Source organism: Stegostoma tigrinum, chromosome 5 (assembly GCF_030684315.1).
Source record: "Stegostoma tigrinum isolate sSteTig4 chromosome 5, sSteTig4.hap1, whole genome shotgun sequence".
NCBI lineage: Eukaryota > Metazoa > Chordata > Chondrichthyes > Orectolobiformes > Stegostomatidae > Stegostoma > Stegostoma tigrinum.
In genome coordinates, this window is record NC_081358.1 from 47,466,813 (window position 1) to 47,486,011 (window position 19,199).

Consider the following 19,199-nt stretch of genomic DNA (forward strand, 5'->3'; position numbering starts at 1 on the left):
GCCAGAAAAATACCCTTCCACCACTACCCTCTGTTTTCTATGGGCAAGCCAATTCTGAATCCAAATGGCCAAAACACTGTGGATCCCATACATATGAATCCTTCTCAATGAGCCTACGAAGTTGAAAGCCTTACTAAAATCCATATATCTCCACCTATCTTCTTTTCTCTCCATCTTCGGTCCGCCTCCCCCTCTCTCCCTATTTATTCCAGAACCCTCACCCCATCCCCCTCTCTGATGAAGGGTCTAGGCCCGAAACGTCAGCTTTTGTGCTCCTGAGATGCTGCTGGACCTGCTGTGTTCATCCAGCCTCACATTTCATTATCTAAAATCCATGTAGACTGCTCCACCCTCACCTTCATCACCTCCTCAAAAAAAGACAATCAAGTTAACAAGACATGGCTTTCCCCACACAAAGCCATGCTGACTGTCCCTAACTAGGCCATGCTTTTCCAAATGTGCATAAATTGTACCCCTAAGAATCGTCTCCAATAGCTTCTTAAACACCAATGTGAGACTTACCACTCTATAATTTCCTAGATTATCGCTATTTCCCTTCTTAAACAGAGGAACAATATGAGCTACTTGCCAATCTTTTGGGATCCCTCCACTGGCCAGCAAGGATACAAAGATCTTGGTCATGTTCCCAGCAATCTTCTCTCCTGCTTCTCTCAAAAAACTGGGGTAGATCCCTTTGGGCCCTGGGTATTTATCCAGCTCAAGCCTTTCAACAGACCTATCACCACTTCCATCTTAATCTCAAAATGCTGTCGCAAATTAGCACACCCCACACTAATCCCACTATCCTCCAAGTCCTTCTCCTTAGTGAATGCCAATGCAAGGTATTCATTTAGGATCTTGCCCATATCCTCTGCCTCCAAGTAGAAGTTCCCTCCTTTATCCTTGAGTGGTCCTATCTTCTCCTGAGTTATCCTTTTGCTTTAGAAAGCAATTTGCATCTCAGTTTACAATAATTGAATGGTAATTTTCTGTGATTTATGTGCAAGAAAATCTAAATCTCTTGCAGTCAAAATATTTACTAGTTTCTCACTTTAGAAATTCTTCCTACCAAGATAAACAATTTCACTCTTCCCCACATTCTACTCCAACTGCTACCTTTATGCTAAAGTAAGTAGCCTATTCACAACTCTTTGTAACATTGCCGACAAGAGATTGATGAACGATATAAATGTTTACTATCTATATGTCATTTGCATTCTGAATATAAGTTATGTTTCAGAAGGACCTTATCCAACAAAATCAAAGTGTGCTTCTTTGCTTCCAGGCAACTCTAGTAGCTCATAGGGAACATCACAGGTTCCAGTCGGTTGTCCACCAGATTGCCATAATTGAATAATTTGACAATAACCTCAGTAAATTTAAGGTTATACTACCTAGCTCAGCATCTGTTTTAAACGGTATATGTTTATGTGAAATTCGTCGTTGTCGCACATAGTCCTTCCACTTGTCTTCTGCATTGTCGTCATTCTCTGGCATGGTCACAATTGTGGACTTTGGTTGTACTTCCTGTAGAGAAATATTCAAAACATATTGAATATTTGCATAGTGCAAATCATTTGGCTTCTTCTGCTGGCACAGAAATAAGAAAAGATAGCATGCAGTCGTCAAATATATTTTTGACGTTTCAGTGGAAAACGTCAGAGTACAACATATCATTTCTCCTACTTGTTGCCCTTTTTCACCAGTATTCTCTTCTCCGATCCTCAGAACACTAAATTATTCTTAGTACCTCAGCCAAGTGTCTGTTATTGTTGGGATGACATGAGCACAGTCTCTCATTCTCACACACGCACACAGACTTGTTCACACATAAACACAGACTTACACACATACACAGGCTCTAATACATACTCATAGACTCACAAACACAGCTGCACACATGTACAAACACACATTGACACATTCCCTCATACACACATATTCTCACACACACTCTCAGAAACACATTCACACTTACATTCTCTTCCGCATATGCAGGCATGCACTCATACACACATTCACACCTCTTCTCACACACATTCTTTCACACCCACATACACACTGTCACTCTCTCCACAGACATACACACTCACATACACATTCATACTCACAAACACATTCACACTTTCAAACACATTTGCACACACACTCTCAGGTGCACTGTCATACAAAGATATGAATACACACACATTCACACAAATACATACAAACATACATATTCTAACGCACTGTCTCACATTCTCGCTCTCTCTGACACTCATCATTTGTTTACAACATAAGTTACTGGCTCATATTCAAGATTGGAGAGCTAAGTTTTGTCTATTCTTTTATTAGCTAGTGATGGGAATTCCTTACAACACCGCTTCAACCCTTAGCCCAGGAATTTTCTTTCTAAAACTCGCTGGCGTTCTTCTTTACTTTTCTTCTTTAAGATGTCCCTTAAAACCTATCCCTTTGGCCAACCATTTTATTATCTGCCCTAATAGTGCCTCCTGTTGTTTGGTACCACATATTGATAATGTTAATGCTAAGTATCTTGGAGATATTTAGCCACTTTAAAGTCACAATATAGATTGCCTTTTTAAAAATTCCAGTTGTTGGATGAGTGCAGCTGCAACAGCCCTCAAGAAGCTCAGAGCTGAACAGATTGCTTAAGCACTCCCGATACTACCGTATTTAATATTCAGTCTTTATGACACTCTGACTGTAGTATTTACAATCTTTTGAAGCAACTCATCAAAGTTATGTCCACAGAACTCCCTTCTTCTGTGACCTTCTATTAAGAAGGACAAATGCAGCAACATTTAGGGAATACCTTTATCTCAAGTTTTCCTGCATATCACAGGCTATCCTAATTTCACCCTGCTCTAAGTGTTCCTTCACTGTCACAAGATTAGCACCCTGAAATTCTTTAGCATCACCATGACTCCTCAGAGTTTCAGACAATGTGTATGCAGGTCAGAAGATGAAGAGCAGAGGTAATTCTGTTGCCCACAGCTTTTCATGGGATCCGTGCTGACCTTGTAACTATTCCATAAGTGCAGTAATGGCTAAAGTAAATTGCCTCTAGTCAATTGCTATCAAGCTGTTTCCTGTTTTCAGTCTCTTGGTAGAAATAGAAATGGTACCACCTTTCCAAATTCACATTGGAAAATTAAATCGGAAAATCTGCAACTTAGTGATCTGCTGTTTAGCAACAAATGGTTTACTGCATTTAAGGCAAACAGGTTAATAGCTTTGTTAAAATTACACACAAATAAATACATCAGCCGCTTACCCTTCTGACTTATAATGGCATACAGTGTGGTTTCAATTAATTTGTGAAGGTTTTCATTTCCGGCAGCGTATCTGAGTTATAATTAGCAACAGGTAGAAAGCCACTTCAATCGAAATGTTATTTAGACCGCAAGATAATTGGAAAGTCATTGACACTAAATGCAAAATGCACAAAACTTGTGAATGAAGCTTGTGTTTTACCACATTTATATTAAACATTGGAATTAATTTTCCATGGTGCATGTCAATTTTCACAGGAGTAGTATAACCTATTTTGCAATCATTTCATATTTGTCAACAATAGTCATAATTAAAAAGGCAAAAGCTGTTACATTTAACAGTAATGTTAGAACACAAACATATTTATGACGCCTACTCAATTCATTGGGTGATTAGATCTGCCTTAATTGTACTCGCCCGATCCAGTGTAACCTGCATTATTGTTAACATATGAGGCCCATCTGGCTGCTGATATCAAACCTCTTGAGGTGTGCTGTGGAAAATGCACTAAAAGTTTCCAGGAAGTGTTAACGTTCACAGTACATAGACATAATGTGGGGGAAAAGGCACAAAGTCATGCGTATCATACTGCGAAGAAAGATGGATGTGCCATTTAGCATAGCCCCAGGATATTGCTGCAGCAGTTCCTAATTGTAAGTGTTTTCTTCCGCCAAGGAGTATAAAGCACTTTGCAGTTAATTAGGATGGCCTTTGTGTCATGTTTGTGGGTAAATATCAGCCTCAAAATGGGATGGGTAGGTTTTTTGGCTATGAAGCAGCCAGCTTCTTTTTGATATGAGCCAATTACCAAAGTCCAAAGCTCCTGTCTGATCTTGGTATAAGGTGGAGATAGTAGGAACTGCCGATGCTGGCATCTGAGACAACAAGGTGTGGAGGTAGAGGAACACAGCAGGCCAGGCAGCATCAGAGGAGCAGGAAAACTTACATTTCTTTAGAAATGGGAGAGGGGAAGGGGGCTCTGAAATAAATAGACGGGGGGGTGGTGATAGCAGGTAGATAGTGGAGCGGATAGGTGGGAGAGAAGACGGACAGGTCCAGGAGGCGAACATGAAGCTAGTAAAGGTGTGTGTAGGTAGGAAGTGAGGATGGGGATTGGTCAGGGAGGAGGGAGGGGTGGATAGGTGGGGGTCAATGAGGCAGGAATGGGGGTGTGGAGTGCTGGTCTTCGGATGAGGTCGGGGGTGGGGAGATTTTGAAGCTAGTAAAACCCACATTGAGACCATTGGGTTGTAAGCTTCCAAGGTGGAATATAAGGTGCTGTTCCTCAAGTCTCCAGGTGGCATCGTTGTGACACTGGATGAGCCTCAGGATGGACATGTCATCCAGGGAGTGGGAGGGGGAGTTGAAGTGGTTCGCAACTGGGAGGTATTGTCGGTATTAGGCTCCTTGTTAATTAGGAAATCAGCATCCTATAAGTTAAATGATTGTTATTTCTGGTTGGAACTTTGCAGTGCCAGTACATTTCCATGGAGGATGGAAGCAAAGAGCCTTATCAAAGGTAATTGTCGAATTATGAAAATAATCTTGTCATGTTCATTTAATCATCCCCAGCAGTTTACCTGGTGGATTGTCACTCCAAATTGTATTGTTTGATGCATCATAGTTTATCTGTCAAATTTAGGTGTGATTGGGACTCAAAAATATGAGATCCTCTTCATAATATAAAACTATAGAACATGAAATTTGGTGGACATGTTGTATGATGTAATATGCAACTAATGATGCGACTCACACATTGATGAGAAGGATTAAAAGAAAACATCAAACTAGAAGAAGCTTGTAAAGAGAGAGGTCTTAGACCTTACTCTCGAGAGTTTTATTTGTAATCTGTCATATAGAGATATAAATTGAAAAAAATTGTAGGACATCAAGAATATAAGAGCTTTGCTCAAGAGCACAGAGACAAGATCCAATTATCAATGTATGTACAGATGCTAACAGCCCAGAAATACTGAGGAGAAGTAGAAGCTCTAGCCTAAATCACAGAATATCGTGCAGTGACAGCTAAAGTGAACTCCAGAGCCAGGATTTAAATTTGCATCAGAGCCCACAGGGCCCAAGTGAGAACGGGCAGACTCTGAAGGCACAGAATACTTTCTCCGAACAGAGGATGATTTGTACAGATTTGAATCAAACAAACCCACAAGAACAATGAAGCGTAACAGGAAGAGCTGAGTGCTGTGACTGTGACTCTTTAGGAAACAACACCTCAAGAAAATGTCTGGCAAAAAGAAATTTCCAGAAAATGGAAATCGTGTGGCAGGAGGAAAAAGTTCAAGAAATTAAAAATGAACAATTAAAAGTTATGCGAGGGCCAGTATTCTCTGTTTGTGTGGTATGAGGAGCCTAATGAAAGGCACTGCTCATCCATTTGGCTACACCCTGCCAAATTATGGGCTTTCTTCTCTTGCAATGAGAGAAGGAGATTGATTGAGATGGAAGTGGATGGCACAGCTTTTCCTGTTGGTGTAGGTCAGTGAAAGGCAGTGAAGAGTTCTGAGGAAGTGAGAAGGCAGCGCAAATGGCATTCGGTGGTGTGGTGGTTGGGGGGGTGGTGTTCAGGATGGGAGCAAGTGAGGGAAGATGTTACAGGTTCTAATGTAAGTGGCAGAGCATGATTTTCAGTGAGAAGTGGGTACAGTGGGGAATGTCTTTCTTATAGCTTTGCTGGTCTTTCTGCCAGGCCATAGATACAGTCTTGGACCAGGATGCCAGGATCTGGTCTTTTGGAAAAAAGGACTTTCCTTTCTTCCTCAACCCCCTCAAACCAGGCCTTCCAGGTCCCTGTCAGAGAACCATAGTGCTATCTTCCCCAACTAGGACTCAGTCTTAGGTTCCAGGCAAGGCAAAAATAACAACTGATAGACTCTCAAGGGGAGCAGTGGATCAAACAGAATAGAAAAATCTCATTCTTGTAACAGAAGTGGAGTCTAATGTAAAGTAATAAACAACACAACAAATGAATTGAATAATTTATTGCTACGTGTATTCAGTGTAAGAATACAGTGTAATGTGTGTACCTTTGCTGCATGTACATGGTGCCATGTATGTTAACTTAGAATAAGATAAGAATAAAAACACTTAAGACAGCCCCAACTTTCCCTTTCAGTGCTCAGCCCCACTCAGGGATTTCCAGCCCTCACCATGCCCCCACCACAGTCCTGCTCCAGGCTTTCCATGCTGTGCCGCTGCCAGCATCCCACACTTGGCTACCTGACCAGCCCGCACTCACTGCTACTGCCTCCCCTACCCGCTCTCGCTGCCACTGCCTCCCCTGCCCGCTCTCGCTGTTATTGCCTCCCCTGCCTGCTCTCACTGCCACTGCCTTACCTACCCACTCTCACTGCCACTGCCTCCCCTGCCTGCTCTTGCTGGTACTGCCTCCCCTGCCTGCTCTCGCTGTTACCGCTTCCCCTGCCTGCTCTCACTGCCACTGCCTTCCCTACCCACTCTCGCTGCTACTGCGTCACCTACCCACTCTCGCTGCTACTGCGTCACCTACCCACTCTCGCTGCCACTGCCTCCCCTACCCGCTCTTGCTGCCACTGCCTCCCCTGCCCGCTCTCGCTGCCACTGCCTCCCCCACCCGCTCTCACTGCCACTGCCTCCCCTGCCTGCTCTCGCTGCCACTGCCTCCCCTGCCCACTCTCGCTGACCCACTCTTGATCCGCTGCTGTCGCTCCAGAACATGCTTAATCTGTCATCGCTGCAGGACACAACCCATGCATTCAGCTTCCACCATGTGGTTCCAGGTTGCAACCCTTCCTGACTCATTGTGTAGGTAGTTAAAAGGGGGCGAGGAGGTTAGAATTACTACAGAGGTTGAGAGAAGAAGGGAGAAAAAAAACAGAAGAACAAAGAAAGAATGAGAATGAGAATTGGCGAGCAGAGTGGATTTCAGAAAAACAGTCATAAACTCTGGCAAGGAGACAAGAAGTCAGAAGCAATCGTCACTACAGAAACGTGTGTATGTGTAGCTATCCAGTGATACTATGCTTGTAGCAGCATTAGCCTAGATTGTATGCCTGAGCATTCTTCACTACCAGAAAAGATAACCACTATGTGTATGCTCCCAATCAACCAAAAGTCAAATTCAATTCTTTTGTTTAAAATGTTTCTGATATTTTCCTATATTTCCTTACAATGGCTTGAATTTGTGCCACATTTCTTCCTATCTATTTTTTCCAACATGGGAAGATATATTCATAAGACCATAAGATGGTTGAGCAGAAGAAGGCCCCTTCAGCCCATCATAGATAATGGGAACTGCAGATGCTGGAGATTCCAAGATAGTAAGATGTGAGGCTGGATGAACACAGCAGGCCAAGCAGCATCTCAGGAGCTCTGATGAAGGGTCTAGGCCCGAAACGTCAGCTTTTGTGCTCCTGAGATGCTGCTTGGCCTGCTGTGTTCATCCAGCCTCACATCTTATTACCTTCAGCCCATCATGTCTGCTTTGCCATTCAAAGTGATCATAGCTGATCTGATAATCTTCAGCTCAGCTTTCTTACCTGTTCTATGTACGATGACTCCAAAACTAAGAGACAAAAATATTAGACACCAATAAATTTAATGAGGAATTTGAGAAGAACCATCTTTACTCAAAGGGTAATGACATTGTGAAATTTGTCATCACACTGAATAGTTGAGCCAAGTAGCATAGGGAAAAGCAAGCTTAGATATATACATGAAAGTAAGGGGAATCATGATGGATTGATAGGGTTAAATCCAACAAGGTTGAAGGAAACTTAAAGAATGGCATTGAATGGTCTGTTTCTGTGCTACAAAGTTTGAGTGACTCAATTAAACTTGATTAGAAATCTGTTATGCCTTATGTTTGAATGTACCCCATACACAGTTTATAAATTTATGAGGGGTTTTTCTAAAAGCCAAATATTGTCACATTTACACTGGTTTTAGTTATTCTTTGGTTGCATTCATGTACTAATCTCCATGATATATGGGGAGCAATCAATAATTTTGGAAATGTTCCTCAAGTTGCTTTATTAATGTGTTTAGTTCAAATTTTTCTCATGAAGTGAGGAAATTCAGTAATAGAATCATGCTCAATCTCAAGCACTCTCTGCTGTTGAGCTCATGACAGCAGTCAATCAAACTAGACATAGTCTTGAATTGAGATGAACTTGTGATTTGGAAAGGCCAAGATGTAAAGGAGAATATCCTTTTCAATATTACGTATTTAACAAAACACATGGGTATAATCTTTGGATGAGGCTAATGGCATTGATGTATGTGAATGATCAATGTGCAGGAATGAGTAGGTTAAAGTATCAAAATGATCTTGCCCTACACTCATTCCTGGAACATCTGGATAATAAGAATACTGGCATCAGGCTTCTAATTATAGACTACAGCTCTGCCTTCAATTCTATAATCCCCACCAAATTAACCTCCAAACTCCGAGGCTTAGGCATCTGTTCTGCCCTCTGCAACTGGATCCTTGACTTACTGACCCACAGACCACAATCAGTGAAGATAGACAACAGCATATTCTCCAACATATTCCTCAACACTGACATTCTGCAAGGATGCATACTCAGCCCCTAACTGTATTCCCTGTATATTCATGACTTTGTAGCCAAATTTCATCCAAACTCCATCTACAAGTTTGCTGATGACATCACTGTTGTAGGTCAGATATCGAACAATGTCTCCCTCTATGTCAGCGAAAGTAAAAGAGATGATCATTGACTTCAGGAAGGAAGGAGGAGGCCTATCTACATTAATGAGCTGAGGTGGAGATGGGCAAAAGTATCAAGTTTCTAGGAGTGACAGTTACCAACGATGTGTCCTGGACTACCCCCTTTGATGTGATGGTCAAGAAGGCACTACAATGTTTCTTCTTCTTCAGGAGGCTAAGGAAATTTGGCATGTCCATAAGGATCTTCATCAACTTTTACAGATGCACCATAGAAAGCATCATGCTTGATAAGGCAACTGCTGTGTCCAGGACCATAAGTAATTACGAAAAGTTATGAACACAGCCCAGACCGTCATGCAAGCCAACCTTTCATCCATTGACTCCGTCTGCACTTCTAATTGTCATGGAAAGGCAGCCAACATCATAAAGACCCTTCCTACACCAGTTAAAATCTTTTCCATCAGACCAAAGACACAAAAGTTTAAACACATGCACCAACAGGTTCAAGAACAGCTTCTTCCCCATGAGTATTAGACTTCTGAATGGTCCTCCCAACTTTAAAATCTAATGTTGATCTTGATTTTTGTGCACTTTCTCTGCAGCCATAACTTTGAATCCCTCACTCTGTTCAATCACCCTATTATCTTTGTATGTTATGATCTTCCTGTACTGCACACAAAACAAAACTTTTCACTATACTGAAGACAATAATAAATCAAATCAAATCAAATTTTAAGTTAAATATAGTTTGAAATGAGGAACATAGCACCCTTTTCGCAGTGCTTGTGACAGCAATTGCTATCTGTTCATTGTCTGTTCACTGGAATTGGTAGGTTAGATTCAAACTCTCTGAAATGACTGGTCCCAATGGTCTAATAGCTTAGTGTTGCTTTCTGTGTTTTTGTTTTCCTTTTAAGACTCTCCTTAAAACCCACAAAGTCCTTGAACACATGCCAATTATTTTGCTTTTTTGTTCACCATGCATCTCGTTCCTTTATTGGGATGTGAAACATCATGTGATTTAATCCACAGTCATGGAGCTATAGAAGTAAAAGTTGTGGACAGAAGTATAGTCTAAAATTACTTGTGTTAATCCTGTAATGGCCATGCTCTCCAGTCAGAAAGAAATAGCCATCAATGATTTCTGAAAACTCCAATATTATTTTTTTTCAAAGATTTAAAGGGCAGGCTTGGCAGTTTCCTGGGACTTCAAAGTAGTGCCAAGACATTCATCAGGAAGGTAATTTGGATTGCAAGATGGAGAGTGGAGAATCACAGGGAGGTAGCAGCCCAGGTTATTTTTTTATGACCCAACAGAGAAGAATTTCATTTCAAAATGATCTGAAGAACTGTCAAAGCATTCAAAGGTGTCCTTTAAATCTTCAAATAAATATCTAAAATGTTTTTAACAAAGAAAAACATTGCTGGCATTTCACTCTGTCTATTTGCATATACTTGAGGGTCACTGTTACAGGATTGCTGCTGCATTACTAATTTTGCAACCTTCCATTTTCACAATAGAGTACCTGCCACTTGACAATTTGTCCTTATTTTGATTCATTAATGTTATGTGGCAAGATATTCCCAAGATATGAATGTGAATGGCTTGGAGGGGATTCTCTGCAGATGTTTGTTTTTCCATGTATCTGCTACCATTTATCCTTCGAGAAGGTAGTAGTCATGGGATTATAAGATGTTTTCTAAGGAGCATTGGTGAATTTCTACAGTTCATTCTAGTACGCGCTACTTCTACTCATTATCCATGATGTGGAGGTGCCAGTGCTGGACTGGAAGGGATAAAGTCAGAAGTCACATGACACCAGGTGATCGTCCAACAGGTTTATTTGAAATCACAAGATTTCGGAGTGCTGCTCCTTCACCAGGAGAAGGTCAAACTTCACCTGATGAAGGAGACATGCTCCAAAAGCTTGTGATCTCAAATAAACCTGTTGGACTATAACCTGGTGTCATGTGACTTCTGACCACTGAGTGCCAGTGGTGGAATGAGTGAATGTTTGTGGATATGGTGCCAATCAAGTGGGCTGCCTTCTCCTGGATTTGTATTATCTCTTGACATTCTTGAAAGTTGAACTGCACTCATTCAGGCAAGTGGAGAGTATTCCATCACATTCCTGACTTTTGCCTTATAGATGGTGGACAGGCTCTGGGGAGTAAGGAGGTGAGTTGCCTGCCACAGACTCACAGCCTCTGAAGTACTTTTGATATGGCAGCATTTTTAAGGCAAGTCCAGTTCAGTTTTTCAACAATGGTAACACCACCAGATGTTGATAGTGTGGCATTCAGTGATGGTAATGCCAGATTCAATGGAGAGTGCAGGACAGTATGCCAGGACCAGCAGCAGGTGTACCTCGAAATGAGGTGCTAACCTGATGAAGCCATCAAGCAGGTCTACTTGCATAGCAAACAGCATAAACAGCTAGTGATAGACAGAGCTCGGTGATCCCACAACCAACAGATCAGATCTACACTCTGCAGTCGTGAATGATAATGGACAATTAAACAACTGACTGGAGGAGGACGGTCCACAGATATCCCCATCCTCAATGATGGAAGGGTTCAGCATATCAGTGCAAAAAATAAGACTGAAGTGTTCGCAGCAAACATCAGCCAAAAGTGCCAAGTGGATGATCCATCTCGGTCTCTTACAGTTGTCCCAGCATTACAGACGCTGGTCTTCAGCCAATTTGATTCACTCCAAATGATATTAAGACATGGTTACAGGCATTAGATACAGCAAATGCACTGAATCTCAAGGGAGAATAGTTAGAATTTCTCTTAATGGAGATGGTCAAAGTCTGGCTCTTGTGTGGCATGATGCTCTTGACATCTTCAACAGGTTACAGACTCTGAAGTGGATCTATGACTTGCAATGCTTTCTTTTATATAAGGGTTGATACACTTGAATAAAATGTTATTCTTGCAATGGATCATGCATTGAAGGAATACAAGTGTGGTGAATGAGATTTGAAGAATAAGAACATTTCAAAATAAAGTCTGCAACTGAAACTTAGAAATGTATATTCTTTCATCTCAGCTTGTCTCCTGAGATCTACCAATGGTGGATATTGAATGATTTAATGTGGTTGGGGCAAGAGCAGTGGGTGTTGGGTGTGGCCTGTCTTGACTAGGAACTAAGTTTGCATTAGTGACATGAAGGGACATAAGGGTGGGCAGAGGGACATAAGTTAGCATGGGGAAGAGGAAAGGGCATGGGTGGGCTCAACTAGAGGACATGAGGTAGGCAAAAGATGGGTGCAAGACGGTAAGATTTGGATAGCTGATTTTAGTCTTATTTTCATATCTTAATCAAAGTGCCATGCTCCAGGTAGGCCTTAGATCCAATCTGTGTGCATATCCAGCCGTGTTGCATTCATTTTTGGGTTGCCTAGCCAAAGCCCCATAAAGGGCTGTTCCCTTTTCATGGACCTATGCCTCACATGGAATCAAAATCCCAACATTTGGAGCAGTTTCTTCGGGGTCAGGCTTGTAAAAGCAGGAATTGTCCTGACTTTGCAATCCTCACCTGGGAGCAGAAATTCAGGTCAGTATGGTGAGGGATGGGGGGAAATGTTTCAACTTTTGCTCAAAGTGGGCAACAGATGAACTGTACTACTTACCAAAAGACAGTGACAAAATGTCCTCCAGATGACAAAAAGGCACCAGACTGCTCCTCAATGGACCTGCTCTTCCTGACTCCACAAAGTTGGTCTATCCATGTCATTTTCAAATAATTTCCAGCATTTCTGCGAACTTGGGTGAAGCTACTCAATACCTAGTCCATACAGCACTCTTTCCTGACTTGGGTCTGGATATTGTCATTGTAGTCCTACACACTATATGTAGGATCACAATTTGAATACTTAAGGAGGGCCCGAAGGGAAAGGCAAGTGTTTGCCAAGTTTTTTTATTCATTTGCAGCCTGGGGGCGTCACTAGCTGGGCAGCATTAATTGCCCATTCCTAATTGCCCAGAGGGCAGTTTAGAGCCAACCACATTGCTGTGGGTCTGGAGTCACATGTAGGCCAAACCAGGTAAGGTTGGCAGTTTCCTTCATCCCTAAAGGGCATTAATGAACCAGATGGGTTTTTCCCCAACAATTGGCAATGGATTCATGGCTATCATTAGACTCTTAATTTTTTTAAAATTTCATTTTTAAATTCAAATTCCTTCATCTGCTATGGTAGGATTCGAACCTGGGTCCCCAGAACATTACCTGGGTCTCTGGATTAACAATCCAGTGGGAACACTACAAGGCCATTTCCTCCCCATAGTTATAGCTGCACCCATCAGAAATTTCCTTGAGACAGAGCCTGGGCTTAAATGGCTATAAGGTACGGGCCAGTTAGCTGGCAATTCGACAAGAAAATCATCCTGTTGTCCAAAATACAGTGAATAAGTCTTCATCAGTGGCACAACGCTATGAATAGAACTTTATAGTATCCAGCAAAATTCTATAGCACAATACAACATCCAAAGACATTTCACAGAAGTGTTATCAAACAAAATTCAATACCAAAAAGCCATGTGAGAAAGTTTTAGAACAGATTGTCTGAAGAGGTAAATTTTGAGGAGTGCCTGAAGGAGAAAAAAAGAGATGGAGAGGCACAGGAATTTGAGGAGTGAGTTCCAGAGGTTAAACAGTTAAAGGCACAATTGCAATTGTGTAGAGATTAAAATCAGGGATGTATAAGAAGCTAGAATGGGAGGAGTGCAAAACTGTAGCACTGCACGAGTTTGCAAAGATAGGAAGGCACAAGGTTCAGAGTGATTTGAAAATCTAGATTAAAGTTAAAAAATCATTCTATTGTTGGACCATGCGCCAATGTATTATCAGCGAGGATAAGGCTTGGTTTCAAAATCCAAAATTGTCATTGCTTTACCAATGTTTTCTATTAATTTAGTATCCTGACGTACAGATTGATCCCTTTGCATCCATATGCAGAGAAATGTAAACAGGGTCTTTAGAAACAGGTTTATGATTTGTTAACAAATAATGCACATAGGAATTCTTCTTCCCTATTTTAGTCTGTCTGCTAAGTTTCGATCAAAATTAATTTTAATGACCTGAGAAGGCTTATCATAATGGTTCAGCGAAAGGTGAAATTGAATTTTACAATCCAGATTTTTGTATATTAAAATAACATCCTCAGTTATTCACATTTTGGAATGTTAGTATTTGTTTTTTGAATGCTGCTATGAAGCCGAACCTACCATGATAACATTTAACTGATACTAAAATTTTATCAGATGAACCTAAAACCACAGCTACTCTTTTTGCAATCTCAGATATGCATGATGGTTGGCCCTAAGAGCTCAACATTTAGCATTCCTATTGTTTGTTGACGAGAAACGAAAGCACCAATCTAGGACAAAATGTGTAACCCACTTTACTAAGATTGGTTTATCTTAAAGTTCTAATAAAATTGCTTCAAGTTGGCGTCTAAGTTACTGGAATGGAATATTATGCAGAAGCTTCTTTATTCAATTCATAATGGTAGACCATATGGTTAGCTTGTGATCCTTTTTACATAGATCATAAACATTTAAATGATAGCATTTGCCAGATATGCATCAAGCTGCTTGTTCTGCACAGCTCAGACACTTAACTCAATGCCCACTGCAAACTTTCCAATAGTGGACAAGTATATTCCATAAGCCTATGAGTTACAACCATGAAACCTCCCTTCATCCCCTCAATTACACTCCAAATTTAACTTCAATTTGAAAATAATTAGAGAAAAGCAGATGCTCCATATCCTTGATGGTGTGCTGATTCATTAACAGCATGTGGTTTAGTTTAATACTGTGGCATTGTACTGTGTTCAATACATTATATAACATGGGAAAGAGGTCAGACACAGCATATTACAGGAAAGATAATGTAAGGGAAATTGTACCCCTCTGTTATCTGGTTAAAACATTTAGAATTCAAAATAATCTTTTTACTATTGGGAGTGGACATTTAAATTCATGATTACAAACACTTTTCCACTTGCATATGATTACATTGAGTGACATGATTTTAGGCTTTTTAAATCCTGGAGTATATTTGGTTATAAGCAATATTTAAAAGGAATTAATCTCCTGAACTGAAAAAAAAATTTGCAATGTCAGTTGACTTTAATTCATTAATAGGAAGTGGGCATCTCTGGCTAGGCCAACATTTATTTCCCATCTCTATCTGTACTTCAGAAGGTGGTGATGAGCTGCCTTTTTGAACTGCTGTAATCCATGGCGTTTATCTGCCCCACAGTGCTGTCAGGAAGGGAGTTTCAGGACCAGAGGCAGAGGAGGAAAATGAGGAAGTTTTCATTAACTTCACACAGATAGCAAGCCCCTTATACCCTCTGTACTTGAAATGTTGAGGTAAGTACATGTTATGCCTTTCACAAGGCCATTTTGTTTCAATTATGAGTACAGAGGGAAGGACGCAGGTTTAACCTTACTGGCCTTGGGTTAGATTTTGACTTGCGTGGAAGTTGCATTGTATATCAGTTGGCCCTTTTCAGATTTAAATTTCTATTTCAATAAACATGAATGACCTAAAGTTGAGTGTATAGACCATAATTTTGCAAATGAGACTGAACTCTTCAAAGCACAAACAAGTGAGAAGGAGAGTATCAGTAGAACATGGACAAGTACGACGTCAAATGCAGTGTAATATAAAGAAATGTTAAGCGACACAATTTAGTGGGAAGAGTTGGGAGAGGCGATATAAACCAAATTGTAAAATAGTAATTAGGTTGGAAAATGAGAGAGATTTGGGGAATGTGTATAAAGATAAATCTTTGAAGATGGCAGAAAAAGTTGAGAAGGCTTTTAAGAGACCATATTTCGATTAGAACCACATCCACTAACATTTAGTCACTCTACCATGGATGTTCAGTAGCAGCAATGTGCACCCCACCACAAAGATGTACTGCAGAAACTCACCAAAGATCCTTAAACAGAGCATTCTGAATCTTTAACCAATTCCATCTAGAAAGATAAGGGCAACAGATACATGGGAACACCACACTCTTTCCAAAGAAAGATGATGTTAAGAGATCTTAAACCAATAATTCACTTATGAATTATATGGTCACAGCTGGAGTGCTGTGTTCAATTCAATACTCCATACTTTAGGAAGCACGTTACTAGAAAGCAGTGCATTATTAAAGCGGCAAGAATTTGTGCAACCTCGCAGCACAGAAGGATCTAGATGTCTTAAGTACATGAATCACAAGATGTTAGTATGCAAGGAGAGCAAACAGAGTGATGTCATTTATTGCACTGGAATGAAATATAAAATAGGCAAAGTTTTGTATTGGGCAAACGTGTGTGAGAGCATTGTCAGATCAGATGTGATCTTATTAGATGGTGGAACAAGTTTGAGGGGCTGAATGGCCTGCTCTTACTCTTAATTTATATGTTGACATCTTCGAGAGAGAGGAGTATCAGGGAAGAAAGACCTCAGTTACGTGGAGAGATTAGAGATATTAGGGTTATTCACCTTAAAACAGAAGGTTCAGGGATACTTACCCGGAAGTGTTCAAAATATTCAAGCTTTCTAAGATAGGAAAGAAGGAGAAACTTCTCACAAAGGAAGGGGGTTAGTAACCAAAAGACATGTAATTAAGGCAATTAACAAAATAACTTGAAGTAAGAAAAGAAATTTATTTTTCACAGCAAATAACTAAGTTGTAACAAATGTAACTACTGAGCGCCATGATAAACCTACTCTGATGGACGAGATCAAGCTTCTATTCTGCCAAAGACATTGTGTGGGCATCCTTCCCCACTTAGTTAAAAATAAAGAGCATAATGTGAGAAAGTGTGAAGTTGTTCACTTTAACAAGAAGAGTTAAAAATCAGAGTGTGATTCTTATTGTGAGCAACTGCAGAATTCCAAAGTGCATGACTCACACAAAGTCAGTATTCAGGTACAGCAAGTGATTAAGGTGGCTAATGGAATCTTATCCTTTATCACAACAGGAACAGTGGTAATGTTACTGAGGAGTAATCGAGAAATCCAGGCTAATATTGTAGGAATGTGGATTCAAATGGTGAAATTTGAATTCAATAAATATCTACAGTAAAAGCTGCCAGCCTAATGGCAGACATGTAACTATACGTTGACTGTTGTAAATGCCCTTCTCCCTCAACAATGTCCTTTAGGAAAGGAAATCTGCCATTCTCACCTGATCTGACTACACGTGACTCCAAATCGACAGCAACGTAGTTGAATATTAACTACCCTCAGGGTAATTAGGGAGGGACAATAAATGCTGGCCTAGCCAGCAACATCCAGATCCCACAAAGAAATAAATAAAAAGCAGGTAACCTTGTCATAGCAGGAACGAGAACATGAACAATACTGTTAGGGAGCAGTGAAAAATGCAGATGGTATGAAGGTTAACAGTGGCCACACTTTCATTGCGAAGAATGCATTATGGGGTGCAAAGTATTTCAGCAGGAAGAAATATGTTGAATTTCTTCAGGAGTGGATTACTTCAATTGTGCAGCGAGACTCAAGTGGCTGGGATTGATAACTTTAGTTCAGAGAAGGTGAAGGGGAAAAGATTTCAGGCAGGTGTTCAAAATTATGAATGGTGTTAAGATGACAAAAGGAGGTGGTTTCACCTGGCAGGACGGTTGGTACCCAAAGGTTACAGGCAAATTCAAAAAGGGAAGAAGAGGTGATTTCTTTAATATAGAGATATGCTCTGATCTGGAAGGTACTGCCTGAAATGCTCATGGACGTAAATTCAGTCATAACACCCAAAAATGAATTGAAAAATTACTTGAAAAGGGAAAATAATGCAGGGAGTGAGAAATGAGTAGGAATGTGCGGCTAATTGGAAAATCACTTTGACAGTCCCAACAGAAGCACACTGGGCCGAATGGCCTCCCTCTATTCTATGCGACTCCTGTTTCTATCTTGCTGGTGTTTGTGTGTATGTATACGTGGCTGTGGGTGTTTGTTATGTATATATGCGTAATGTATTTTTGGTACATCAATAATATTATGCTACTGTACTTGTAAATAACATAAGAAATATTTCATGATCGGACTTGCCCAGATTAGGACAACATCTGCAATTAGCAGACTACCTGAAGCAGAAGGGCCCAACCAATGCTATATCTTTTCCTTAAATGATCTCCCAAGCTGCTTAATTGCTGAGGAAACTGCTATGCTGCAAGCATCGCAATTCCTAACTTTATGATACAATTAAGCAAAAGGATGGTAATCTCAGAAAGGATACTGTATTTGGCAATGAGCCCAGGAATGTGTCAGACGTGGGAGGAGATAAAGGAGCTTTAGACATACAGTAAAAAAATTACCTGTGGTTTGTTGGATATTGCAGATACATTTTCAATCGTTAGTGGCTTGGCTTGGTTTGTATCCTTCAGTGACATTACACACTTCTCACTGAAAATGACAAATAGCAAAATCAACACAAGTGTATCAGGGATGGCTAAAGTCTGGAGAATCCTTCTTCCAAAAAAATAATTGTGCACACTTTCCAAACAATTCATTCAAATTGAACGACAAATGTAAATCATTGCAAATGATCAAGTTAGAAAAAGAGTTGCCTCAAGGGGTAGCAAAATATTATATCGAAGAGGGATACATATTGTTAAAAAAATGTCATTATTACTGTATTCAAACAGACACCTATAACAAATTACATTCTCAATATTCTGGTAGCTGAAGCAGAATGTATACACACACCTTAAAAATCTGAAAGAGAATCACTCACCTGCAGTTTGGTGATGCCAGATGCAGAATGAGCACTGACTGCTACTCCAGCTGTTACCAAGCTTATTTGCCACATTCATGTACCCGCCCCGGAAAGATGCAATCACCTTAAATGTACCAGTCATCTTAGAAACAGTGAGATATTTAACCTCCTCCTCAGCTCCAAAGTCAGGTTTTGTAGGAACTGCATGATTAAAGTTTTCAAGTTTTGAAAACAGAATTATTGAAAAATTATTGAAAATCTTATTCGCAACCTTGAATTTATTCTGAAATAGTGATTTTTAAGAAATATTTTCAGCTTGAAATGGTTGAATGTTTTCATATCGGCATGGAAAAGCTGGTTATTTCCCGAGGTTTTTATTCATTCATGGAACATTGGCATCACTGGCTGACCAGCGTTTTTTGCCCATCCCAAATTGCCTGTGAGTAGGTGGTGGTGAGCTGCCTTCTTGAACTGTTGCAGACCACATGCTATAG

General features: G+C 40.5%; 1 protein-coding gene across 1 annotated transcript in view; it reads right to left on the reverse strand.

Moving 5' to 3' along the window:
* The window catches only part of LOC125451479 (transient receptor potential channel pyrexia-like), a 95,924-nt gene extending 77,117 nt beyond the window's left edge, over positions 1-18,807 (reverse strand). Inside the window, exons 1-3 of the mRNA XM_048528586.2 lie at positions 18,724-18,807; positions 18,305-18,392; positions 1,395-1,527 (exon numbers count right to left, since the gene is read on the reverse strand). Coding sequence (XP_048384543.1) covers positions 1,395-1,527; positions 18,305-18,379 — 208 coding nt within the window. The 5' untranslated portion in view covers positions 18,380-18,392; positions 18,724-18,807. The remainder of the gene's footprint in view (positions 1-1,394; positions 1,528-18,304; positions 18,393-18,723) is intronic.
* Positions 18,808-19,199: the final 392 nt, after the last annotated feature.